Consider the following 19,483-nt stretch of genomic DNA (forward strand, 5'->3'; position numbering starts at 1 on the left):
AGTGATGACAAGCCAGGAAGAAGTTATTGTTGCACTCTGTGTAACACTCTGAGTAAATGTTGAGCACCATCTTGTAGACTTACTTTCGCTATCGGCATCAGCATAGGCGATTACTTTTATAAATAGGAATCACACAAGGCAATAAACATTAAGTGAGTGTTTGAACTATATGATTTCATGCAGTTGTTTTGTTGAAAAGAAAGCATTGCTTCAGCCTAAATGTGCCTCTTCTAATGGGCAAGTCGGTATCAGACAAGGTGCATGCCTTATCAGTGTGAATAGGAAAAGTTGTGTTTAGTGATGCCAGTCTTGTTTCATACATGGACTACAGTGTAAACCTTAGAAATAATATTTATTTAGATTCATAAATTACCGGTTAGACAACATATGCAGAGCCAATGCTTCATCCCCTTCCAAGTCAAGACCAGTATCCATGGGACCAAGGTCATCGTCCTCTTCACTGTCACTGTTTGCATACTGTGACCGTCTCCTTGCTAGTTTCTTCTGAGGTGCTAACTTCTTAGCGTCTTGGCTGGCCTTCCGTTTTCCTCTAAAAGTGAAAATATAAAGTTAATATCATAACTCGACACAAGAGGGTGCCAGCAGTATGAAAGAGGGAGGTATAGATTGAGCAGACCCAAACAAATTAGATTTAAAGTAAATTTCTAGGAAATACCAGTGAACAAAACATACTTGGAACTTAAAAGAAAGACAGTATCACCGCTCCCTACCACCTATATCTTTAACACATGATTGTCGTTCATGCAACACAGCAATAAGGATGTTGATCCAACAGAATGATTACATCAATGAGTGCCTCACCATTCACAGAAAAGGTTGCCATACCTCATTTTGAACACATGTCATGGTAAACTTTGTTGCAGGCGCAAAATAAAACAAGACCAAGGAAAGTAAAAACAATGCATTGTGCAACACGTATACGGAGGACAGAGATACGATGAAGAAACAGTGCACAAACCTTTGTGGCAAATCATCTTCAGAGCTAGGTTCTGTGCCTTCATTGTCCTCTGCATTTGTGGCATCAGACGCTTCTTCGTGCTCGTCTTCACCCTCTTCTCCTCCACTGTGCTCTTCATCGTGTTCACTTCCACTGCCAGCATCCTGTTAGGAGCAAAGAGTACCCTTGTAGCTTGGCTTTCCTAACACTCTACAATATGGTGTACATGCATGCAACAAACACACACAAATATATTTTTTAATTGGCAGTCATTGCAGTGTTTAAGAAGAGACAAAGTGGCACATACCAATTCTGCCCCTGCCTCGCCGCTCTGCTCTTTGCGCTCTTGTCGCATCTTCAGTCGCTTCATCTGAAACGAAAAAAAAAAAGGTAAGGGTGATAAGCAGCTAAAGAGAGTCAAGAATTACAACAAAACTGCCTTTGATACTGGTGATCAACTAGTGCTGTAAGAGAGAGTTCCATAAAAGTGATATGTTAAGTGTAAACAAGGATGGCCTTAACAGAGATCCTTTGCATCTTACGAATTGCCAACAATGACTAGGAGAAAAGAAGTGATCAGGCAGAAGTAACCACATAAGCAAGAATTGCATTCATCTGGAGCCAAGGACTAATGCATTTGAATTGAGCTCCTACATCTCGCCTGTCCTTTTTTTGGCTAAGATTTCCAATTTAACAAACGTAGTAATCCAATTCATACTACTCTGTGACCTGCAGTGCAGTTGCCAAAGGTTTCACACACCGGGAGTCTCATTCCTTAACTTATGCTCACTTATGGCACTCCCAGTAATCATCACCAGCAACAGCCTATTTGTGTCCTGTGCAGGACGAAGGCCCACTCCCAGCGATCGCTAATTATCCTCGTCTTGAACCAGCTGACCCCATCTTATGCCTGCAAACTTCCTAATTTCATCACATTACCTAGTTCTCTGCCATCCAAATCTGCACTTTCCTTCTCTTTGAACTCCCAGTAAAGAGTTGCACAAATCTCGGGCAGATCTAAATCATGCGGCAGCCACAGCTGGCTCGAGGACACACATAGTACAGTTGAATCTCACTGATTCAAACTCGAAGGGACTTGAAATTTCTTTTCAAATTAAACATAGTTCGAAATAAAGAAAGCCCATGGGATGGGGGTACTGCATCAAAGCTACAGTGACCCCTGAAGCCATACCCTGTGCATTGTTTTGATTCGTTCTCGGTAGCGCTCCTTGTCAAATTTGTCCTCTTCCTCAAGAATCTTCTTGGAGATCTCTAGGTCGATACCACAAGGTGCTTTTTCTTCCTCAAGCAATTTCTTGACCACTTCCGCCTTCTGGACATTGATGCCTTCAACAGCCTGTGGATGTTCACAATATTTTAGGTAACCAAGATCACAAACCTTGCATAATGAATGAAATATTGTATCAATGCAGCACTGCAAAACAGGTACAAGCGTAATGTAGAGAGAATCATTGCAACAAAATGCAAAGCAAGGAGAGCTGCACAGTTAAGTAATGCAGCACTATAATGTTCCAAAAGGATCATGATGACTAATGGGCCCAGAAGCGTGTGCAGTGGGCAGGGCTGCATTCGCACATACATGTCGCACAGGTAGGCATTCCACCAGCATTCGCTTCCTAGCAGGCGCAGACACCCCTCCTGTGTGTACACCTCCGTGTTCTATGAACGACATTGAAAAGTTGGCTTTCCTTCATAGTTCAGACATGTGGTGGCTGAGCAAGACTCTTATTAACCGGAGCGCCGTTATCCGTCGTTAAGTTCGAAGCTTGGTTTCCAGTAGAACACAAAGTGCTTTCTTGAGCTAGTAATTTAACAAAGAAAATCTCGTGCTATATTCATGAAAATAGAGTGGTTCATTTATCATTCGAGGCACATTTCCCCAACTCTGGTCATCATGATCATGAAAATGAAGGAGATTCAAGTTTTAGAAAACTAACGTAATTTAGAAGATTCAGGAACGCTTGGACGTTTGTAGCATTACTGAAGGTGTTCACACTGTCTACAAGCAGATGGCTTTACTTGGAAGATTGCAACACTGGCCCCACAGAAAAAGTGTCAGGAAAAGCCGTCAGGATTCTTACCTCGCCTTCATCATCAAATATTACTTTTGTGTTAGGCACCACTTTCTTCTTGAGCACTTTCTTGGCCAGAGCAACCTTGGTTATAACCTTCTTCTTCTTCTTTGTGTCCTCCTCATATACCACAGCAGCCACATCCTCATCCTGCAAAAAAAAGAAAAAAAGAAAACAAGTATTTAAAACTTGTGAGTGATTGCACCAGAATTGGTGCTCATGTGCTGCTTACTGTCAGTCAGCTTTTTCCTCTTTGTGTCTGTTATTTGGTGCTTACACATCAAACAATAAATTGAAAGTTAAGGCTGACCTATGAGGAAGATTGTGGAGGAAAGGTCCAGAATGTTTTTGACCGCCTACAGTTCCCTCAGAGAGCATCAAAACCTTAGCATATGAGCTTCCTTTTCTCTCTTTTTCTATTTTCTTTATAAGGACAGGAGCAATACGAATGGGAAGCAGAACTATATTGTGCTCAGCAGCACAATGTCATAGCAGCTTTATAACAATTATGATGTGGCAAGGATTCAAGCAACAAGTGAAATCTCCCTGGAATGATAGAAGACTTGTCAATGTCTTCCAATGTAAAGAATTTCATAGATAAGAGAACCTATAGTTTTTCTTGATCTGTGACACAGTCAGTACCCAATGAAAAACCACAAACCTCTCTGTAATCACAAGTAAGTACATATGTAAAATGAGGAGCACTCCTAGCTTATTAATCTTCCTCCACTATCACAGCAACCCACTGCAGGGCAAGAATGCTGAATCAGCAATAAAAGGGTCCCATGCTGAAGGAGCTAACCTTTCAGTGCAGTTTGTAACAGATGTTCTTGCATGTTTAAGTAAAGCAAAGATGCCATTAACCATGTGGCACGAGACACACACACACTCTCTGCAGGCAGCACTATACAAGGCTGCTTGCAAGGAATCAAAGAAATGAAAAAGTAAATCCCGCCTTTACATTTTACGCTAATACAAGCACCACATTACGAATTCACTGCCACTCTTCACAATTCATACAAAGAATAGTAAAAACTAATTACATGTGCTCAAATTCACTAACAAAATAATTGAACAATTACTCCTATTCCTGTGGTACAGATAAGGGCTAACTGCCAGGCTAGTTGGTAATTATTAAAATCATTACAAACGGACAAATGGAAGAAAGGGCACTCCCATTTAACTGCTCTTTTCCACTTTTCCACCCTTATGTTTCCTGTACAGAGATTTCCAGCTGCAGTGAACACGACACTGCTGATATTTTAATATTATTAGTCGAATAGCATAAACATTGTGAGCTTGTGGAGTGGATTTTAATTATACGTATGCAGCCAGTAAACAATCCTTCAGTCTGGTTCCAAAAATATCAAAGTTAAGTAACCAAGCGCACCATGATTCCCGTTGCTTACATCAGATTTGTATGTCACTCTCCTCTTGACTGTGAAGATGTCATCTTCACTTTCATCTGTCATGTCAAACTGGAATGGCTCAGTGTCGGGGCCTTTAATGGGCGAGACAGGCTTTGTGGGGGCATCTTGTCCTGCCTGAATGGTGTTTGTGTTCTTTGCCTTTGCTGCTTTTTCTTCCATAATTTTCTTTTGCTTGGCTTCCTTTGCCTCAAGTTCTTTCATGTGCTTCTGAAGAAAGCGTACTCGGGGTGCCATGGCCAAACCTAAGGACCTGAAACATGTAAACCAGAGATACACAGCTCAGCAAATTAAACAGACTGTTAGTAATAGTTCAGCAGTGTGGGCTGCCGGGCCAGATGGTATTTCCAGATGCAATGCACAAAACTGACACACAAAAGAGAGGGACCAGAAGAAGATGGCAACAAAACAAATGGTGACATTGTAATTGATTGCTGATTCGAAAAAGGTTCCGCAATAATGTATGTTACACACACATGGCAACTATAAATGTAAGCTGTGGTAAAAAATTATATATTTCATTAATTAAAATTTGTGTAGCCAAAAGAAAAGGTGAGCTTTATCAGCAAGGCGCACAGGTACCGTGCTAATGCAACTTCTATGTGATATTTCACAAGTGAGTATGGTATGCTAGGAGAAGCTCGCATCGTAATCTTGCCTTTGCTTTTCACATAGAGCACACATCAGTGAATAAATACAGGAATGCTACGGCATGGTAGCTACAAACCTGAATGTCATGATATTATGGCAGCGTAATGAATTTGTCAATAAATAGCACAAGACGACTATGGCTCCTTGTTACTACAAAAATTTGAATATTGCCATAATGCATGGTACATACTACCATTTGGAATTTTATTAATCAGTACCATTTACTAGCTTGAAAACGTTTGTATTGTGCACAAAATATACATAAAACTTGAGAAAACAGGAGTGAGCAGAGAACACAAGCAAAAATGAACCATGGATTAAACCAAACAGCATCATGGATTAAACAAGATGCCAGCTACAGTGTATTCTGATGAAACAAAAGGATATCACAGAGGCCTGGGAAGATGTAACATTAAATTAAGCACGTAAGGCATCAGACAAGTTGCAAGCATTCAAAGCTACGTATCTCGGTTTAGCAGGTTATATACATGATCTGCAAGCATGTAATATGTATGAAGACAGTTTACAGAGAAAAAACAAGGAAAGAACAGTTTTAATAACATGTATAAATGGTGACAGCCTATCAGCTCGTCGTTTTCAGGGAACTAAAACTAAACTATTCCCACCCCTCTGTCAGCCTCTTAGAAGCTTTTCAACTGCTAATACTTTGCCACCTCATGAATTTCCAGTCTCACCTTGCAAATGCATCCAGGTCAAGCTTGGTGACATCAAACACAGTCTTGTCTTTCATTAGAAATACACTTTTCAAGTAAGCTGTAAAGCACTGTAAAGGAGGGAGAGAGAGAACAAAAGACAAGACAGTTACAAACCTCACATGGAGAAGATAAGAAAAATTATATTTTTGTGGGACACAGGTATCAAAGGTATCAAGAGGAGAGTGAACACAACACTGCCAATATTTTAATATTATTAGTCGAATAGCATAAACATTGTGAGCTAGTGGAGTGATTTTAATTATCACCCTTAATACCCTGTTACCGTGTCACAATGTGAACACAAATATTTAAGCCTGGACATGCTAGAAAATGTGCTACTATATAACAAAAGAAAAATATTTCATCCAATAAGTAGTGTGTTCTGAAGTTGATAGTCCACCAGAAAAGCATTCACAACAGAAAATTTGTAAACAATGAAACGAAAAATTATGCTCACACACTGTGACAGCAGTCATGACCAAAGTTAGAGAGACACCACTTGTTGTGGAAATGTTACTTCTGCACAGTCTGTGGTAGTGTAAAGTTACCCATTTATTCACAATCAGAAATTTACAATGCTTTGTCCTAGCAGTAGCAGCAGCAGCAACCAGGCTTGCACACAAACAATGTTCACAACATATTCAGAAAGTACACGATACCCTGACTCTGACTCATAGCCCAAATGTACACACAGCTAGCAAAATACATACGAGATGCAAAGCACATTTAGAAAAGATAAGTGGCCTCCTTGCGAGTTCATAATGATGTGCTCTTTATAAACAAAAAAGAAATTATGCTGCATCATGCTAGTGCCAACACTAACAAAAAAAAAAAAAAAAACGCAAGTGATAAGCACATTACTGCACTAACACCAAGTTCAGAGCAAGTGACTGTCTACCGAATTGCTACCTAAACATACACTCTATCTATTGTATACTCTGGTTTGTAAAGTCATCAGTCCAATGCAGGAATTACCCCACACATCTCTCGCATAAATATAAATTATTCTTGAAAAGGCATCACAAGCTTAAGAAAAATGTGTACATCTAAATGTACTCACCCTTTGGGCGCACTCCTTTAGTGCAACATCTCTGGCACACATGGATTCCAGCTTTTTCTGTACATTCACAAACATCTTGGGATTGACTCTGAATGGAAGAACAGCACACAAGTTCATCAAAGTCTTCTAGTGAACTATCTTTATCCCTTTATGAATATTTGTTTTGATCAAATAGTGCAAGCACCTGGTAGTAACTGCAAGAAAATTCTTCAGAAAAGTTCTGATCTACAAAGTAGTATGATGAAAGTCACAAAGAGAGCAATTTTTGAGACAGGCTGCTTTTCTTTGAATGCCTACAGTAGCCTTTCATCAGCAAAGTGCACGACATAATCCTTTTGTCCCCAAAACACCATACCACTAGGAAATTCATGCTCATCGTACTCACTGTATTTTTGATATTGGTATTTTGTTCTGTGTCAGTTGCTCTGCCATTGGCTCTTCTGATGGAAGCAAGATCAGTAGTGCTTCGCCATCTTTCTCGAACCTACAGGTACAGCAACGAAAAATGTTAAGTACATTTAGGTCCCACAAAACAACTGTGCTGAGCAAAATCAGCACTTCATTCAATGAGTTAATGAAGTTAATCAACCAGCACAGACCTGGCTGTTCTCCCGGCTCTGTGAATGTAAGTGCTGACATCTTCAGGGCAGTCAAACTGGACCACCCAGTTGATGGCTGGAAAATCTGAAGAGGGTAAACGTAACAACTAGCTTGACTGAACAGTACGCAAAAAGACAAAATGATTTTCCTACAACCTAAGTATTACAAGAATGAGAGAAAATAACTCGACAAGAAATTCTGGACAGTGCAGTACTGTAATTAGAGTAAGCACTACTTCATGGCAAATGGTACAGAACACACATATGCACTAAATTTTCTGGTATACCCATGTCACATGAACCTAGCTAAACACAAATCAATGTGCACCTAATAGTGTACTGCATTTAGTAAAATTAGTGAGTCAGCGCCGCCAATCAAGTCCATTTAAAATAGCGAATAAGCTGCTGCGATTATTGAAGTCGATATAACTTTTACTTACTGCCTCAAGTTCTAAATTTATTTCGCCCTTCCGAACAATTATTACATCAACACAAGCCTGGTGACAGCTGTAGTCAGATACTGTCATTTCAGTCTAGCTGAAGATTGCATATACTCGGCCTAAAAGATACATCAGCTACATATTAGGGACAGAAATAAGGAAGTAATACTATGATGAATTGGTAGGTGGAATACTAGAACAAGCCCTCCACTGCGCAAAACTGCCAGGCAGGGCTCAACACCTGCAACCTCTTACCCAGGCCACGTGCTGCAATGTCGGTAGCGATCAGAACAGCACTCTGTTTGCGGCAGAACTCATCATACACGGCCATGCGTTTCATTTGGAACATGTTGCCATGGAGTTCCAGGATGGTCATACCAGGTCTCATACGACAGAAGGCTCGGTACACATACTTGACCTGAGTTGGGACAAAGGCAGAAAAGAAAAAAAGAATAAGCAAGTGGTTAGTTCTTAGCTCGCTGTATAACGGGATGAGAGAGATTGCTCTCTCTCTTCACCATCACTGTGCTTTGACAGAGCACAGTGAAGAATAAAAACAGTGCATCACAACGATATAACACGTTATTACACAAGAAAATGATAACAGGTAGCCTGGCAACATCTCCTACTGGGCTTCATATAAACATAGCAAGTCATCAGGCCCAAATGGCACAAACACATGAAAGTTATATAGCACACGCTCAGCTCATTGTGTTTAACAGCGGAGCTGTTTAAGCCGGACATAATGTCTCTGCTGAATCCAAAAATGTGGGCCGATCCTGGCGGCTGTGCAGAAAGGGTCCAAGAGCAATGGAACATACCCGGTGAACTAGCGAAGCTGAGCCTGGCTAAGTCTAGCTAAGCATGGTTGGGACTACTTAAGCTTAGTCAGTCATCGATAGCCAATCAATAGCTAATTGATAATCGATAAATAATCAATAAGTTCTGGAAAATGCTGGGCATGACTTGGTAGTGCTCAGCCTAGCTCAAATACCTGGCCAATACCTTGCGATAGCCAATCAATAGCTAATCAATAATCGATCAATAATCAATAAATTCCAGAAAGTGCTGGGGATGACTTGGCAGTGCTTAGCCTAGCCCAAAAGCCAGGACTAGATAGGTGCCCATCCGCTCCGCTGTCTCTTTAGCATTGCACCTCCAGTGCAAGCTAAGCTAATTTTTAAAAATTTATACATACTTCCCTGCTTGTGCTAGAGCACCTGGTATTAAAAGTATCAAAAACCTGGCAAACACAGGCAAAACACTCTTCAAATTCCACAACTGAGTGCAGGACAAGAGCTAGTACTGGAGATTGCTATGCAGCCTGCATTGAATCTAAGATGTTCAGAACTCTACACATTGAAGAAAAATCTTTTTCTCATTGCCCATGCATTAAAATGCCAGGATTTTAGTAGGGGTACCACCGCACTCAGCAGCAGCTCTGGTCAAAGATGCGGTGGCTTGAGACCGTTTTGGAGTGGCTGCACAATCACATATCACTTTAGCTGTGGTGAATCTTCATTCCTGCCCAAAGAACACAGCCTGTCTAAAGCTTTAAAGCTAGACTAATCGAATAATCATTCATTAAATTTGTCTCACCAGCATCAAAAGAATATTGCACACATTACTGAAGAGAAACGTGCTGTGAGAACTGGCTCAGGACAAAACAAGGATTGCCTTAAATTACTGCTGGCACATTAGAGTAAGGCTTGTCATGACTTTTTTTTGTGATCTGATAGACCAAGAGATATGTAGAACAAGTCAGCTGTAAGTGCAGAGGGTGCAGAGTAAGATTACATTTTTTGCTTGTTACACTAGCCTAGTCTAGTAACAAACGCTTAGAACTATTATTTGATGCAACAGGCAAAAATAAAAAGCAAAAAATGAAACAAACAAATGCAAACCACTAAATACCTGTTTGCAGCTGGACAGGAAGACGAGAATCTTCTGCTTGAGGTGGTTTCGTATAAATGACCAAAGCAGATTCAGCTTGTTATGGAGCTCACAAACAACGTAGCTCTGTAGGAAAGACAAAATAGGATTGACATCAGATATTTTACCCAGCCGTTAAACAGAATGCAAGTCCTAAATAGTACTTAATCTAAGTAAGAACATAGATGCAAGTTTGTACAAGTACCGAAACTAAAAAAAGTGAGCCCTGCTTGTATAACATTCAACATTGTAACCTACCATCTCCTTCTCACATTATTTTGCAAAATACACATGCCTGCCAAATGCACAAGAAAAAGCCATCTAGCATAAGGCAAGCTTAAAGAGAGTTAAAAAGATCTGTAAGAGCCGCCCATGACAATTTCCAAAATAAGAAGGAACAGAATACCAAAGTTCACACAGGAATGTGTACTACTTGAAAGTACAGTATACAGGTTAACTCGCTTAAGCACCCAAACAACAGCGCCAAAAGTATAATATGGAATAGCACTTGTAATGACCAAATTGACCAACATACCTGTCTGAGGCCTTCAGGTGTTGTAAACTTTGCATGCTCATGAACTGACACATAAGCTGGGTCCTTCAAACTCAGCCTTGCCAAGTCTTTGACTGACCTAAGGAATAAAATTCATTGTTGAATAGCATACAGCTAAAAAATCGACGTAACACAGAATGGACAACCATGAGCACTGTTAATTCTATGTTATGTCGTTCTTTCGAAGTGCGCTGCCATATTCCATCATGACTAACCAACTAGCCCACCAGTACATTTAAAGATAAAAAGTATTTGGCCCTATGTAAGCCGTAAGAAAATGGCAAAGCAGACTTTAAATCTACAGAGTAATACCTGCTAATATAATGGCAACAAGTCTTTCACTCACTTGGTTTGTGTTGCAGAGAAAAGCAATGTCTGCCGTTCAAGTGGAATGTTTTCAATAATTGCATTGACCGTCTGCTGAAAACCCAGGTCTAGAATGCGATCCGCTTCATCCAGTACTGAAAGAAGTTAGAACACGTAATCGCTAGTGTTAAAAACACAAGTGTAAATTCTGACTGTAAAAAGAAAGGAAAGAAAATGTGCAGCTGACACATTGGTGTGAAAAAATGTAACACAAATTCCAGAATCTTTCAAAAGGGCAATTGCGAGTATGTTGCTGCCAAAATATATAGAACAGCTATTGCATGTATTTTCGCAATACATTTGTCTGCAGCACGTGAGTAAGTGTACTACTGGTAACTTCCACATTGTAGCATTGCCATTGGCATCTTAAGCAGTAAACGAGATATTTTATAGTGTCAAAAAGCAAAGCAAAGCAGAATGCACAATCCTTGCATCCTGCTTGCAAGCTATCCAGGCCATTACAACAGTTCTGAAAAACACCAGTGAACAAGATTGTCATTATATTGTAATTGTATTAAAGAATATGTTTAGTAGTATATCCTGGACATAGTTTACTATGGGCACCCTGCACTGGTCAGAGGGTGCTGCGACTCATTTATCACACCAATGATGCCGTCATCAACCTCTGGGGCTGTGAAGAAAATAAAATTACGTAAACACCAAGAGATGCAGCCATGCTTCATCACTTGTATTAACCTTACATGCTGAACACATGTTAATAATTGCCGATCTTGAGCACTCATGCCTTTCAATAAGTGCTCCACAGTGTTATCGCAAATCTGAACAATGTCATTCCAGTTTTGCTTCCTCCCCTTGCTTGGCTGTGTGTTCTGTCACTGCTATCAACTGCGGAAACCTTCAGCACAGGGTGCCTATACCGACACTTCAAAATGGTTAGTTCTGTGCATACACATTGAATGTTGCAAATCACTCACCAAGAATCTGCAGCTGAGTGGCATCAAACAATGGATTCTCATCCATGTGTTGCAGCAGGCGACCGGGTGTGCAAATGACAATGTTGCACGAGTCCATTCGCTTGCTCTCAAACTTCAAGTCCTAGAGAAGGGGGCACGCGAAACACACGTGTATCACTACTCAATAAGAGGCAGCAGCAAAACCGTTAGCTGGGACATCAAGTGGTTTCTGCGCCGTTCTGCGTGCCAGTGTGCTGTAGAAACCTGCCTTCCCTTGCAATAATTCATTCTGCAGAAACTTGCTTATTTACTTATAGCCCACTCCTGCGTAAGGACTGTCAATTAACCTTGTAGTAGTAAATAACAAACACCATTCAGCCAGGCATGCCAGCATCCAAGCAGATGAGTGGTTGTGACAATTCAATATGTATGCAACGTCCGCCTTTCTGAGAATAAGCAAGTGGAATAGATATGAAACTTTCAGTTATTGGAAGGAAAGCTGGGGCATCTAGTAACTGAAAAAGCTTTCAGGAGATGCGAGGCAAGAAAAGAAACACACTTCCTAACAGCTTGGCTGTGCAGACTGTGCATGCTACATGATGGGCCCCATGCAGAAAAGTGCAACACTACAACCTTCAGTTACACAAAATATACCGTAGGCACCCATTGTGAGAAAACTCCACATTTTCAGCACCAGGTTTAACAACTTTTTTTTGTTTTTGCATGCGGAGGAACAAGAAAATTACTGGCGATGTACGTGAGGCGGTATTGCACTTACCTTTCCTCCTATTACAAGGCCAGCTGAGAAGTCATGGTGCACACCAATCTTCTTGAGCACTTCGAAAATCTGGTAAGCCAGCTCCCGTGTCGGCGTTATAATGAGGGCGCCAATGCCATAGGTGCGTGCCCACATTTCGCAGTACAGCTTTTCCAGCACCTACATGAAGAAAAACAGTAGTCAGAAATGCCTGAAGCTTTCAATATGATACGCAACTGTACAATAACCAGAACTGTGTTTCAATGACAAGCAAATTAGGACTTTAACATCGTATAACTACTTCAAAGGTGTTCTAGATAGCTACACATCTGGCAAACAAGAATGAACATGCTTCATGTTCACATTCTGCACGTTCATTAATGTGCTTTAGGTTCATTCCCTTAATAATGGACCTGTTTAAGTTCATGCATGTGAACGATGCAGGCGTATGTTTACTACAGGAACCCCTCCTACAACTTTATATTTCTGTTGCCTCACATTTATATGCCTGTTCGTGCTCTATTTGGCACAATTGACTGGTTGATTGATAAGAACCAACAGTTTTTCATAATTCTAATGCCTCTGCAACATAGCATGTGCAGAAGACAACTCTGAAAATATCAAGCGACCTCCGCAGCATAAACAAAAAAAAAAAAAAAAAAATTTTTTTTTCTTATTCTTCCATAACACATGTTGGGCATGATTGAAGTATTCCCATTACAATATCCATATTTCTAAACAGCTGCCAGTTTGTCAGAAAGTGAATGTCGATGGCTTATAAAAACATGTGTAGAACAAGGTAAACAATGCTTTAGTGTTTCTAATGAAGTCATTTCTTACCGGTATTAGAAATGCAAGTGTCTTCCCAGAGCCAGTCTTAGCAGCTCCAAGGATGTCAAGACCTCTCAATGCAAGTCCAATGGCCTCTCGCTGAATTTCAGTTGGTGTTACATAGCCAGCCTCTTGAAGCCCTGTAGAAAATGTCTTATTAAAGTTAACGCAATTCACAAACAAGTACACCTCTAAACCTTGCAAACTGGATGCTGTAGTGTGTCGACTCTAAATTGAATTTGCTGCTTACATGTAAACAATTTTTTTTTTTCCAAGGAGTATTTAAGCTAAACGAATAAGGAAGTGTGAAGCTGTTTTGCGAATAACCTTAATTTTTTGCACTGTGTTGAAACTAAAAAAAAAAAAAAAGTGGCGCAAAAATGATGCGAAAAGACAAACGTCAGCATTGAGGCTTGCGTACCGTACCACGCATGGCAAACACAAACAAGGTTGTTGTGGAAAGCAGTACATGCGTGCAAGCAGTACATGCGCTGAGACATGTAATCAGCGAGACAGCATGGAGTTTCATGCTGTGATTTGGTCATGTCCAATACACACAATCGTCAAATACTCCCAATTGTCAAAGCATCGCCAGATCGCTGCTCGCCGACGGAATGAGGGACGTGGCAGATCAACTCACCAAGTTGCGTCTTCGTCGAGAGCGGAAAGTCCTTGAAGGTTTCGACGGTCTTGGAGTCGAACTAAACGAAAAAGAAAGACAGATCTTAATCGAGTAACACGGTGCTGATCAAATGCTTGTCAGTGCGCTCAGTCTCGCGCTAAAGTATTTGTACCGTCGCCGAGATTTACAAGAAAGTGAGGGGAACTAATTTTCGACACGCATTCTCCTTAGCCGAAATGTGCGAGATCAGCGTGCTGTATTTTACTGTACCGTACGCACTCGAACTTATATTGTTGTCAAAATTAGGCGCTGGCAGCGTACTTACGTCTTCGTAAAGAGCTCGCAGCCTCTCGATTTCTTCTGTCTCCGTCAGACCTTTTGTCTGTCTCTTTCTGTAAACTTTCATTGACTCCCTTTCTCCCCGTCGGCTGAAATTCTTTGACGGCTTGTTCCATTTTCTTTTGGTAAACACTCGTTTATCTGAATGCTGCTTGCCTTCCATACCTTCCATGTTTTCGCGTGTGGCCGCTGCCATATTGAGATTAGGCAAAACCAGAAGCGTAAGTGACCAAGAACCGCAAGCCAACAGTTTTAAATAAAACATTAAGCTAGACGTTATTTTCAATTTTTTATTCAACAAGAACTTAAATAAAAAAGTTTTTGTTTATAAATAAAGTTTTTGTTTGTAAATTATGTGCTCAAAATATTTATATTGCTTCGCCTTTTACCACAACCTAGTTTTTAAACATGGCGCTGCCCAGAATTTTCGTTTTCGACGCTGCGGTCGTGTGATGTGGCGTTTAGTTTCCCCTGTAACTGAATTATGCGCGTCAATGTAACAAAGACACGCTTCCAAGGATTGTGTTCCGCTATAGTCAGGAAACACGAACGCGATACAATGTCCAGCACTCCCAAGGTTATCCCAGTCACGTCTCCTCTAAACCATGGTACGTGCCATTCATACTGCACTCGCAGCTGATGCAATAACGTCAGTCGCTCAGCGACCGATGGAGCTGTACTCAGCGTCTGTGTACGTGATGAGTCTTTACATTTCCTCTGTACCTATACGCGCTGGAGTAACTACATGTTCGGCGTTGTTTGCAGCTTAGCTTGTGTAGCACCGTGCCGGTGGCACAGGGCTAGAGGGCGACTAGATCCCACGTGCGCGATACTACCTGGCCAGCAACTGTTTGGTTTTTGTCTTTGTTTTCCTAGGACTTGACGCAGCCAAAGAAGCAGCATCTATATTGAAGGCGGGTGGAGTGATCGCAGTGCCCACAGACACGATCTATGGCGTTGCGGCACTCGCGCAACATTCAGAATCTGTTGCGCGGCTATTCCAGTTGAAAAGAAGAGATGCCGGAAAACCTGTCGCAATCTGCGTGCACGACGTTGCTGATATATCGCAGTAAGTGGCTGTGCTGTTGCGGCGAAAAGAATCATAATGTCACTGCTTCACTTTATGTTTAGCGTGGAGTACGCTTGCTTATTGTACTGCGCGTGATGTTGCACAGTATGCCTTCAAGGGCTTTCGCTTAAGCGTCTAGATATGTACGAACTTACTGCGTCATGCCTGTTCCAGGTGGGCTGAAGTTTCCATCCCTGAGCACCTACTGCGCCAGCTTTTCCCGGGACCAGTAACAGCAGTGTTCTGCCGGACGCCACGCCTGAATCCTGCTCTGAATCCATTCACAAACCTCGTCGGCGTCCGAGTTCCAGACAGCAATTTCATCAGGCAGACTACAAAGCTCTGTGGTGGACCACTGGCACTAACAAGTGCCAATGTGAGCTCAGAGATGAGCACTCTTACCATACAGGTGAAGAACCGACTAGCTGTTTTGTCATTGTAGTTTGTCAAAGTTTGGAACTTTCATACATATGCATCCTCTTGACCTGCCCACAGGAATTCCAGAGTCTCTGGCCATTCCTGGATGCTGTGTTCGATGGAGGTGACTTGTCCGTGTCTGGTTTCCACAGGGAAGGGTCTACAGTTATTGACTTCTCGTTGCCAGGCTGCTTCAGGATTCTTCGAGAGGGCTGGTAAGCTTAACACAACACATTTTCAGGAAGCATTAAGCTCCTCTGCCAGAATTGTAATAAAATTTTTGCATCTATCTTTGCTTAATGATCATAGGACCGTTTTGGGGTAGCATAATATGTGCCATCAGCCATGCTGTGTTATACTGATGTGTATCGTTCTGCCCTCTGTATTTCTTTATACTTTATTTGCAAGCACACATGCACATTTAGCAAGCCATCTGTTATACCAAAATACTATTTGGACTGGTTGGTTCATGACTTCAGCAGCGCAAAGGACAGGTTATGCAGGAAGCATAAATCAGCACCGCTTCCTTTTTTTGACACTCTTTATGCCCTTCACTTCTCACTGACTTCCTGCTCGCATATGTTATTGAAATTGTGGTGTGCATTGCCTCGGGCAGCACATCATCGTGCATCTCGCTTAAATTTGACAAATTAGTTTGTTTACATTTTTAAAAGCTTACACCAAATAGAACATAGTAATGGCGTAATGTTGGTTGCGATGCATCGTGACACAATTTGTGCCTCATAAGGTGTGAGGCTGGCAAAGTCTGAATTCGAAATAGAGAACAAGCTTTAAGCAGTGAAATATGCAAAAAGTGTATTAAGAATATAATATCGCTGTTTCACTAATTTCATTGTAATATCACTAGCTTGAGAACAACTGTTGGCACGCCACATAATTGGCCTAAGGTAAACAGTAAAATGCAAGAATGTACACTTCGTAAAATCGGTGGGCAGTAGTAGTTGCCATGTTTCAGTGCCTTGAAGCGACTGCGTGCAGGTGACTAAAAATTGGAAAAAAAAAAAAAAAGTTGTCGACGATTACGAAAAACGAATGCGAATTTTGAGCGCAGCTATATACGTGTTTTCATTCCGCGATGTAGTGAGGCAAAAAATTATTTGGCCGAAATCACCGCACCGACTGCAGTGGACCCGTGCGGTCAGCGCCTTCGCAGAGGGAGGGGCAGTGTGAGAACTCTGGCATGACGAGCGGCATCGGAGCCAGCTGTGGAAGAACAACGCACGCGCAGTGGCACGAGCAGTTACGCCGAGGGACGCCGACGCTCAAAACCAGGAAGGGGCGCCCAAGAGCTGCGCTCTAAAGAAATTGTTCATTTCCGGTCGCAACAAGCTCTCGTAATAGTTGTTTGCTTCCCGCAAATGTTAGCTATTGCCATTTTTTTTTTTCAGAGAAGGTAACTTGAACATCAAGTCTACAGCTCAAAAAACAGTACCATCATTTTGTAAACTGCACCAATTGAAACGTCTAAAAGAGCGAACAAATTTCATGTTCTACAGTGCACTGAAATGTGTAACTAATTTGCGAGTAGGGCTTTTGCCAAATCATTGTAAACACTTTGACAATTTCACGTAAGCTGTAAATTGAGATATCACATTTGTCTGCTTCAAATGCTTTCAGAAATGCCGTTTGCAAAACTGAGATAAAGATTTTTGGTGCACAGTTGTGGACTTGTAATCTTCGTGCTTCAATGTTTTTAAACTTACCGATTCTCGGCAGTTTTTGTAAGAAAAGGTGCAGTTTCGCGTGAAAGGGGAAACTTTGATAGCAGTTAAACGACTACGCGAAGCTTGGTAGTTATATCGGCCGTATAAATTGCAGTAAACATTCGCGTAATAATTAAATTACCAAGCATGGTGTCACGTGCGCACAAACAAACATGAACAGATATGACTCGATGACTGCGAACACTCGATGTCACTACGCTGCCTTGATAAGAGCGCCGGCCTAGGGGAGCGAACGCTCCATCGCGTCTCCGAAACTTGAGATTACGCGACCTCCAACACCAGGCGCGGGAAGACAGCGCACATAAAGCGACCAGCCATGTCTGCTCGCTCATAACTTTGCAGCCTTTGCAGATTACCTCCAAGATAGGGCGCGCGGACAGCCATGCGCAACCACGGCCGAGCTATAGGAGGAGACGCGCGCTCATTTGACATTCCCCCCCTAGCGCGCGCTCAACTCCCCTCTCCCGTTGCGCATGCTTGATCATGTGACCTCCAACAATGGACGCGCGGGATGACGACGCGCATCAATTGAGCCACCATCCTTCCCGATTTCCCTCGCACCCGCAGCATGCGGAGCGCGACCTTATCGCACTTGGACTTTATACGGAGCGTTACGGCGACGGTGAAAATTCGCCTGAACTGTCCTGGTGCCGCAATAAAAATACGAGGCCATAAATCAAAGTTCTGCTTCCTACACTGTGTCTAACGAGAACATTTCTGGGTATCGCGAGTACTTGAATTGGAACATCGGAGTTGGCTCCGAACTAAATCTTTCCTCTTAATGCGACTGGTTCAAAACATGCTCAACATGCAGACGTGCCTTTCTCCTCAAAGAAAATAGTAGGCACTGCGAGCGTGCGCTTGCCGAAGGTGTTCTTGTAGAAGGCGCGTTGCTTTCTTCAAGAACGCGGCTTTGGTTGGCAACTCCGCCAACCAAGGAAAATTTGCAATTTTTATAGTTTATATACTTTACTGGTACTACAGGGAAGTCGCCGAAAAATGTATGCCTTGCTTAGAGGTTTTGTTGAACAAACTTCGGCGACCGATCGGCTCTAGGAGGACTGAGCCGTCACGAAACTGCCAGCTGGCGCCACTTCAAGCGGTGGAAAACAATGTCGTTGGCATCATTGCGCTTTTTTTTTTTTTTCATTGTATGCTTCCCGCAGTACTCAGTCTGGCGTTATTCGGCACATACTGAGAATGCGTGCACGTTGCGCCTGTTCACTATGCAACATATAGAAACCCTTAAAACATCCGAAATAGTTTATTAAAGTGTATATATATATATAGCACTCGCATCAGAGGTGCAACACGTCCGAGAGTACATTGAAAACCTCAAAATTATGCCAAAGATGCTTACATGGTGTTTTCGTGCATGCCGTTAGTTTTACGAACTATCATTTATTTTCTTTGCAGTGTGCCACATCTGTGCAGAAGGCTACTGCAGGAGTCTCACCTGAAAGAAGTGTAGCTCCTGTAGTATGCTTCAACTGTCGATTCATCTGGTCATGGATGCGCAAGTGTTCCTCATAACCTGTACATAAGACATCTCAAAATAAAGCTGTTTGTCATTTCAGTATTGTCGCTGTCAGTTGCCGTTATCTCGTTTACTGTTCTTGAGGAAACGAAAATCAGCAAAAAGGTATACAGAGACGTTCACTGTTGTGTAGTGCACGCGGGCCCTCTGCTGTGACCAAAAGGCACCGATCAAGCATCGCCACTCGCGAAAAACAACGTGCGTGGTATTGCACTTGGCGTGGCCGCGCATGCAGTTAAGTCGCGCGCTATCTCAAGCTCTGAAGCTGCTGCCAGTGCTCGAACCATATCCACAAAGTATAATCACGAGAATAGCACCTGCTGGTCTTGTGGACGACTATATCTGAAAACTGGCGCTGTTATCAGAGAGCTGTACTATATTTAGGAGACTCTCGAGGTCTGGCCGACTTCACTTCCGCAGTTTCAGTGTGTGCGCTAAGGTTAATAACTTTGGTTAA

At 42.1% G+C, this 19,483-nt stretch overlaps 2 protein-coding genes across 2 annotated transcripts; one reads left to right on the plus strand and one right to left on the minus strand.

The window, feature by feature from the left end:
* Positions 1-333: 333 nt before the first annotated feature.
* Positions 334-14,469, minus strand: LOC119460909 (probable ATP-dependent RNA helicase DDX10). Its single transcript, XM_037722034.1, has 19 exons — positions 14,245-14,469; positions 13,938-13,998; positions 13,307-13,437; positions 12,488-12,646; positions 11,731-11,851; positions 10,776-10,890; positions 10,412-10,508; positions 9,859-9,963; positions 8,200-8,362; positions 7,505-7,589; positions 7,291-7,389; positions 6,906-6,993; positions 5,825-5,913; positions 4,461-4,731; positions 3,061-3,201; positions 2,151-2,315; positions 1,266-1,328; positions 980-1,122; positions 334-550 (listed from the first exon to the last, which is right to left on the minus strand). Exons 1-19 carry the CDS (start codon positions 14,452-14,454, stop codon positions 370-372), a joined length of 2,487 nt encoding a protein of 828 aa, XP_037577962.1. The 5' UTR covers positions 14,455-14,469; the 3' UTR covers positions 334-369.
* A 176-nt stretch (positions 14,470-14,645) lies between these two features.
* LOC119460911 (threonylcarbamoyl-AMP synthase-like) lies at positions 14,646-19,068 on the plus strand. The gene is made up of 5 exons (XM_037722037.2): positions 14,646-14,866; positions 15,135-15,327; positions 15,502-15,736; positions 15,823-15,959; positions 18,906-19,068. Exons 1-5 carry the CDS (start codon positions 14,743-14,745, stop codon positions 18,958-18,960), a joined length of 744 nt encoding a protein of 247 aa, XP_037577965.1. The 5' UTR covers positions 14,646-14,742; the 3' UTR covers positions 18,961-19,068.
* Positions 19,069-19,483: the final 415 nt, after the last annotated feature.

Source organism: Dermacentor silvarum, chromosome 8, assembly GCF_013339745.2.
Source record: "Dermacentor silvarum isolate Dsil-2018 chromosome 8, BIME_Dsil_1.4, whole genome shotgun sequence".
Classification (NCBI taxonomy): Eukaryota; Metazoa; Arthropoda; class Arachnida; order Ixodida; family Ixodidae; genus Dermacentor; species Dermacentor silvarum.

Coding starts and splice junctions, on each gene's coding strand:
- LOC119460909 (XM_037722034.1), bottom strand. CDS start 14,454: ATGGCAGCGGCCACACGCGAAAACATGGAAGGTATGGAAGGCAAGCAG. Junction 5,914..6,905: donor TAAAGGAGTGCGCCCAAAGG/GTGAGTACATTT, acceptor CCTCCTTTACAG/TGCTTTACAGCTTACTTGAA. Junction 1,329..2,150: donor GAATCAAAACAATGCACAGG/GTATGGCTTCAG, acceptor TTTTCGTTTCAG/ATGAAGCGACTGAAGATGCG.
- LOC119460911 (XM_037722037.2), top strand. CDS start 14,743: ATGCGCGTCAATGTAACAAAGACACGCTTCCAAGGATTGTGTTCCGCT. Junction 15,328..15,501: donor GACGTTGCTGATATATCGCA/GTAAGTGGCTGT, acceptor TGCCTGTTCCAG/GTGGGCTGAAGTTTCCATCC. Junction 15,960..18,905: donor AGGATTCTTCGAGAGGGCTG/GTAAGCTTAACA, acceptor TTTTCTTTGCAG/TGTGCCACATCTGTGCAGAA.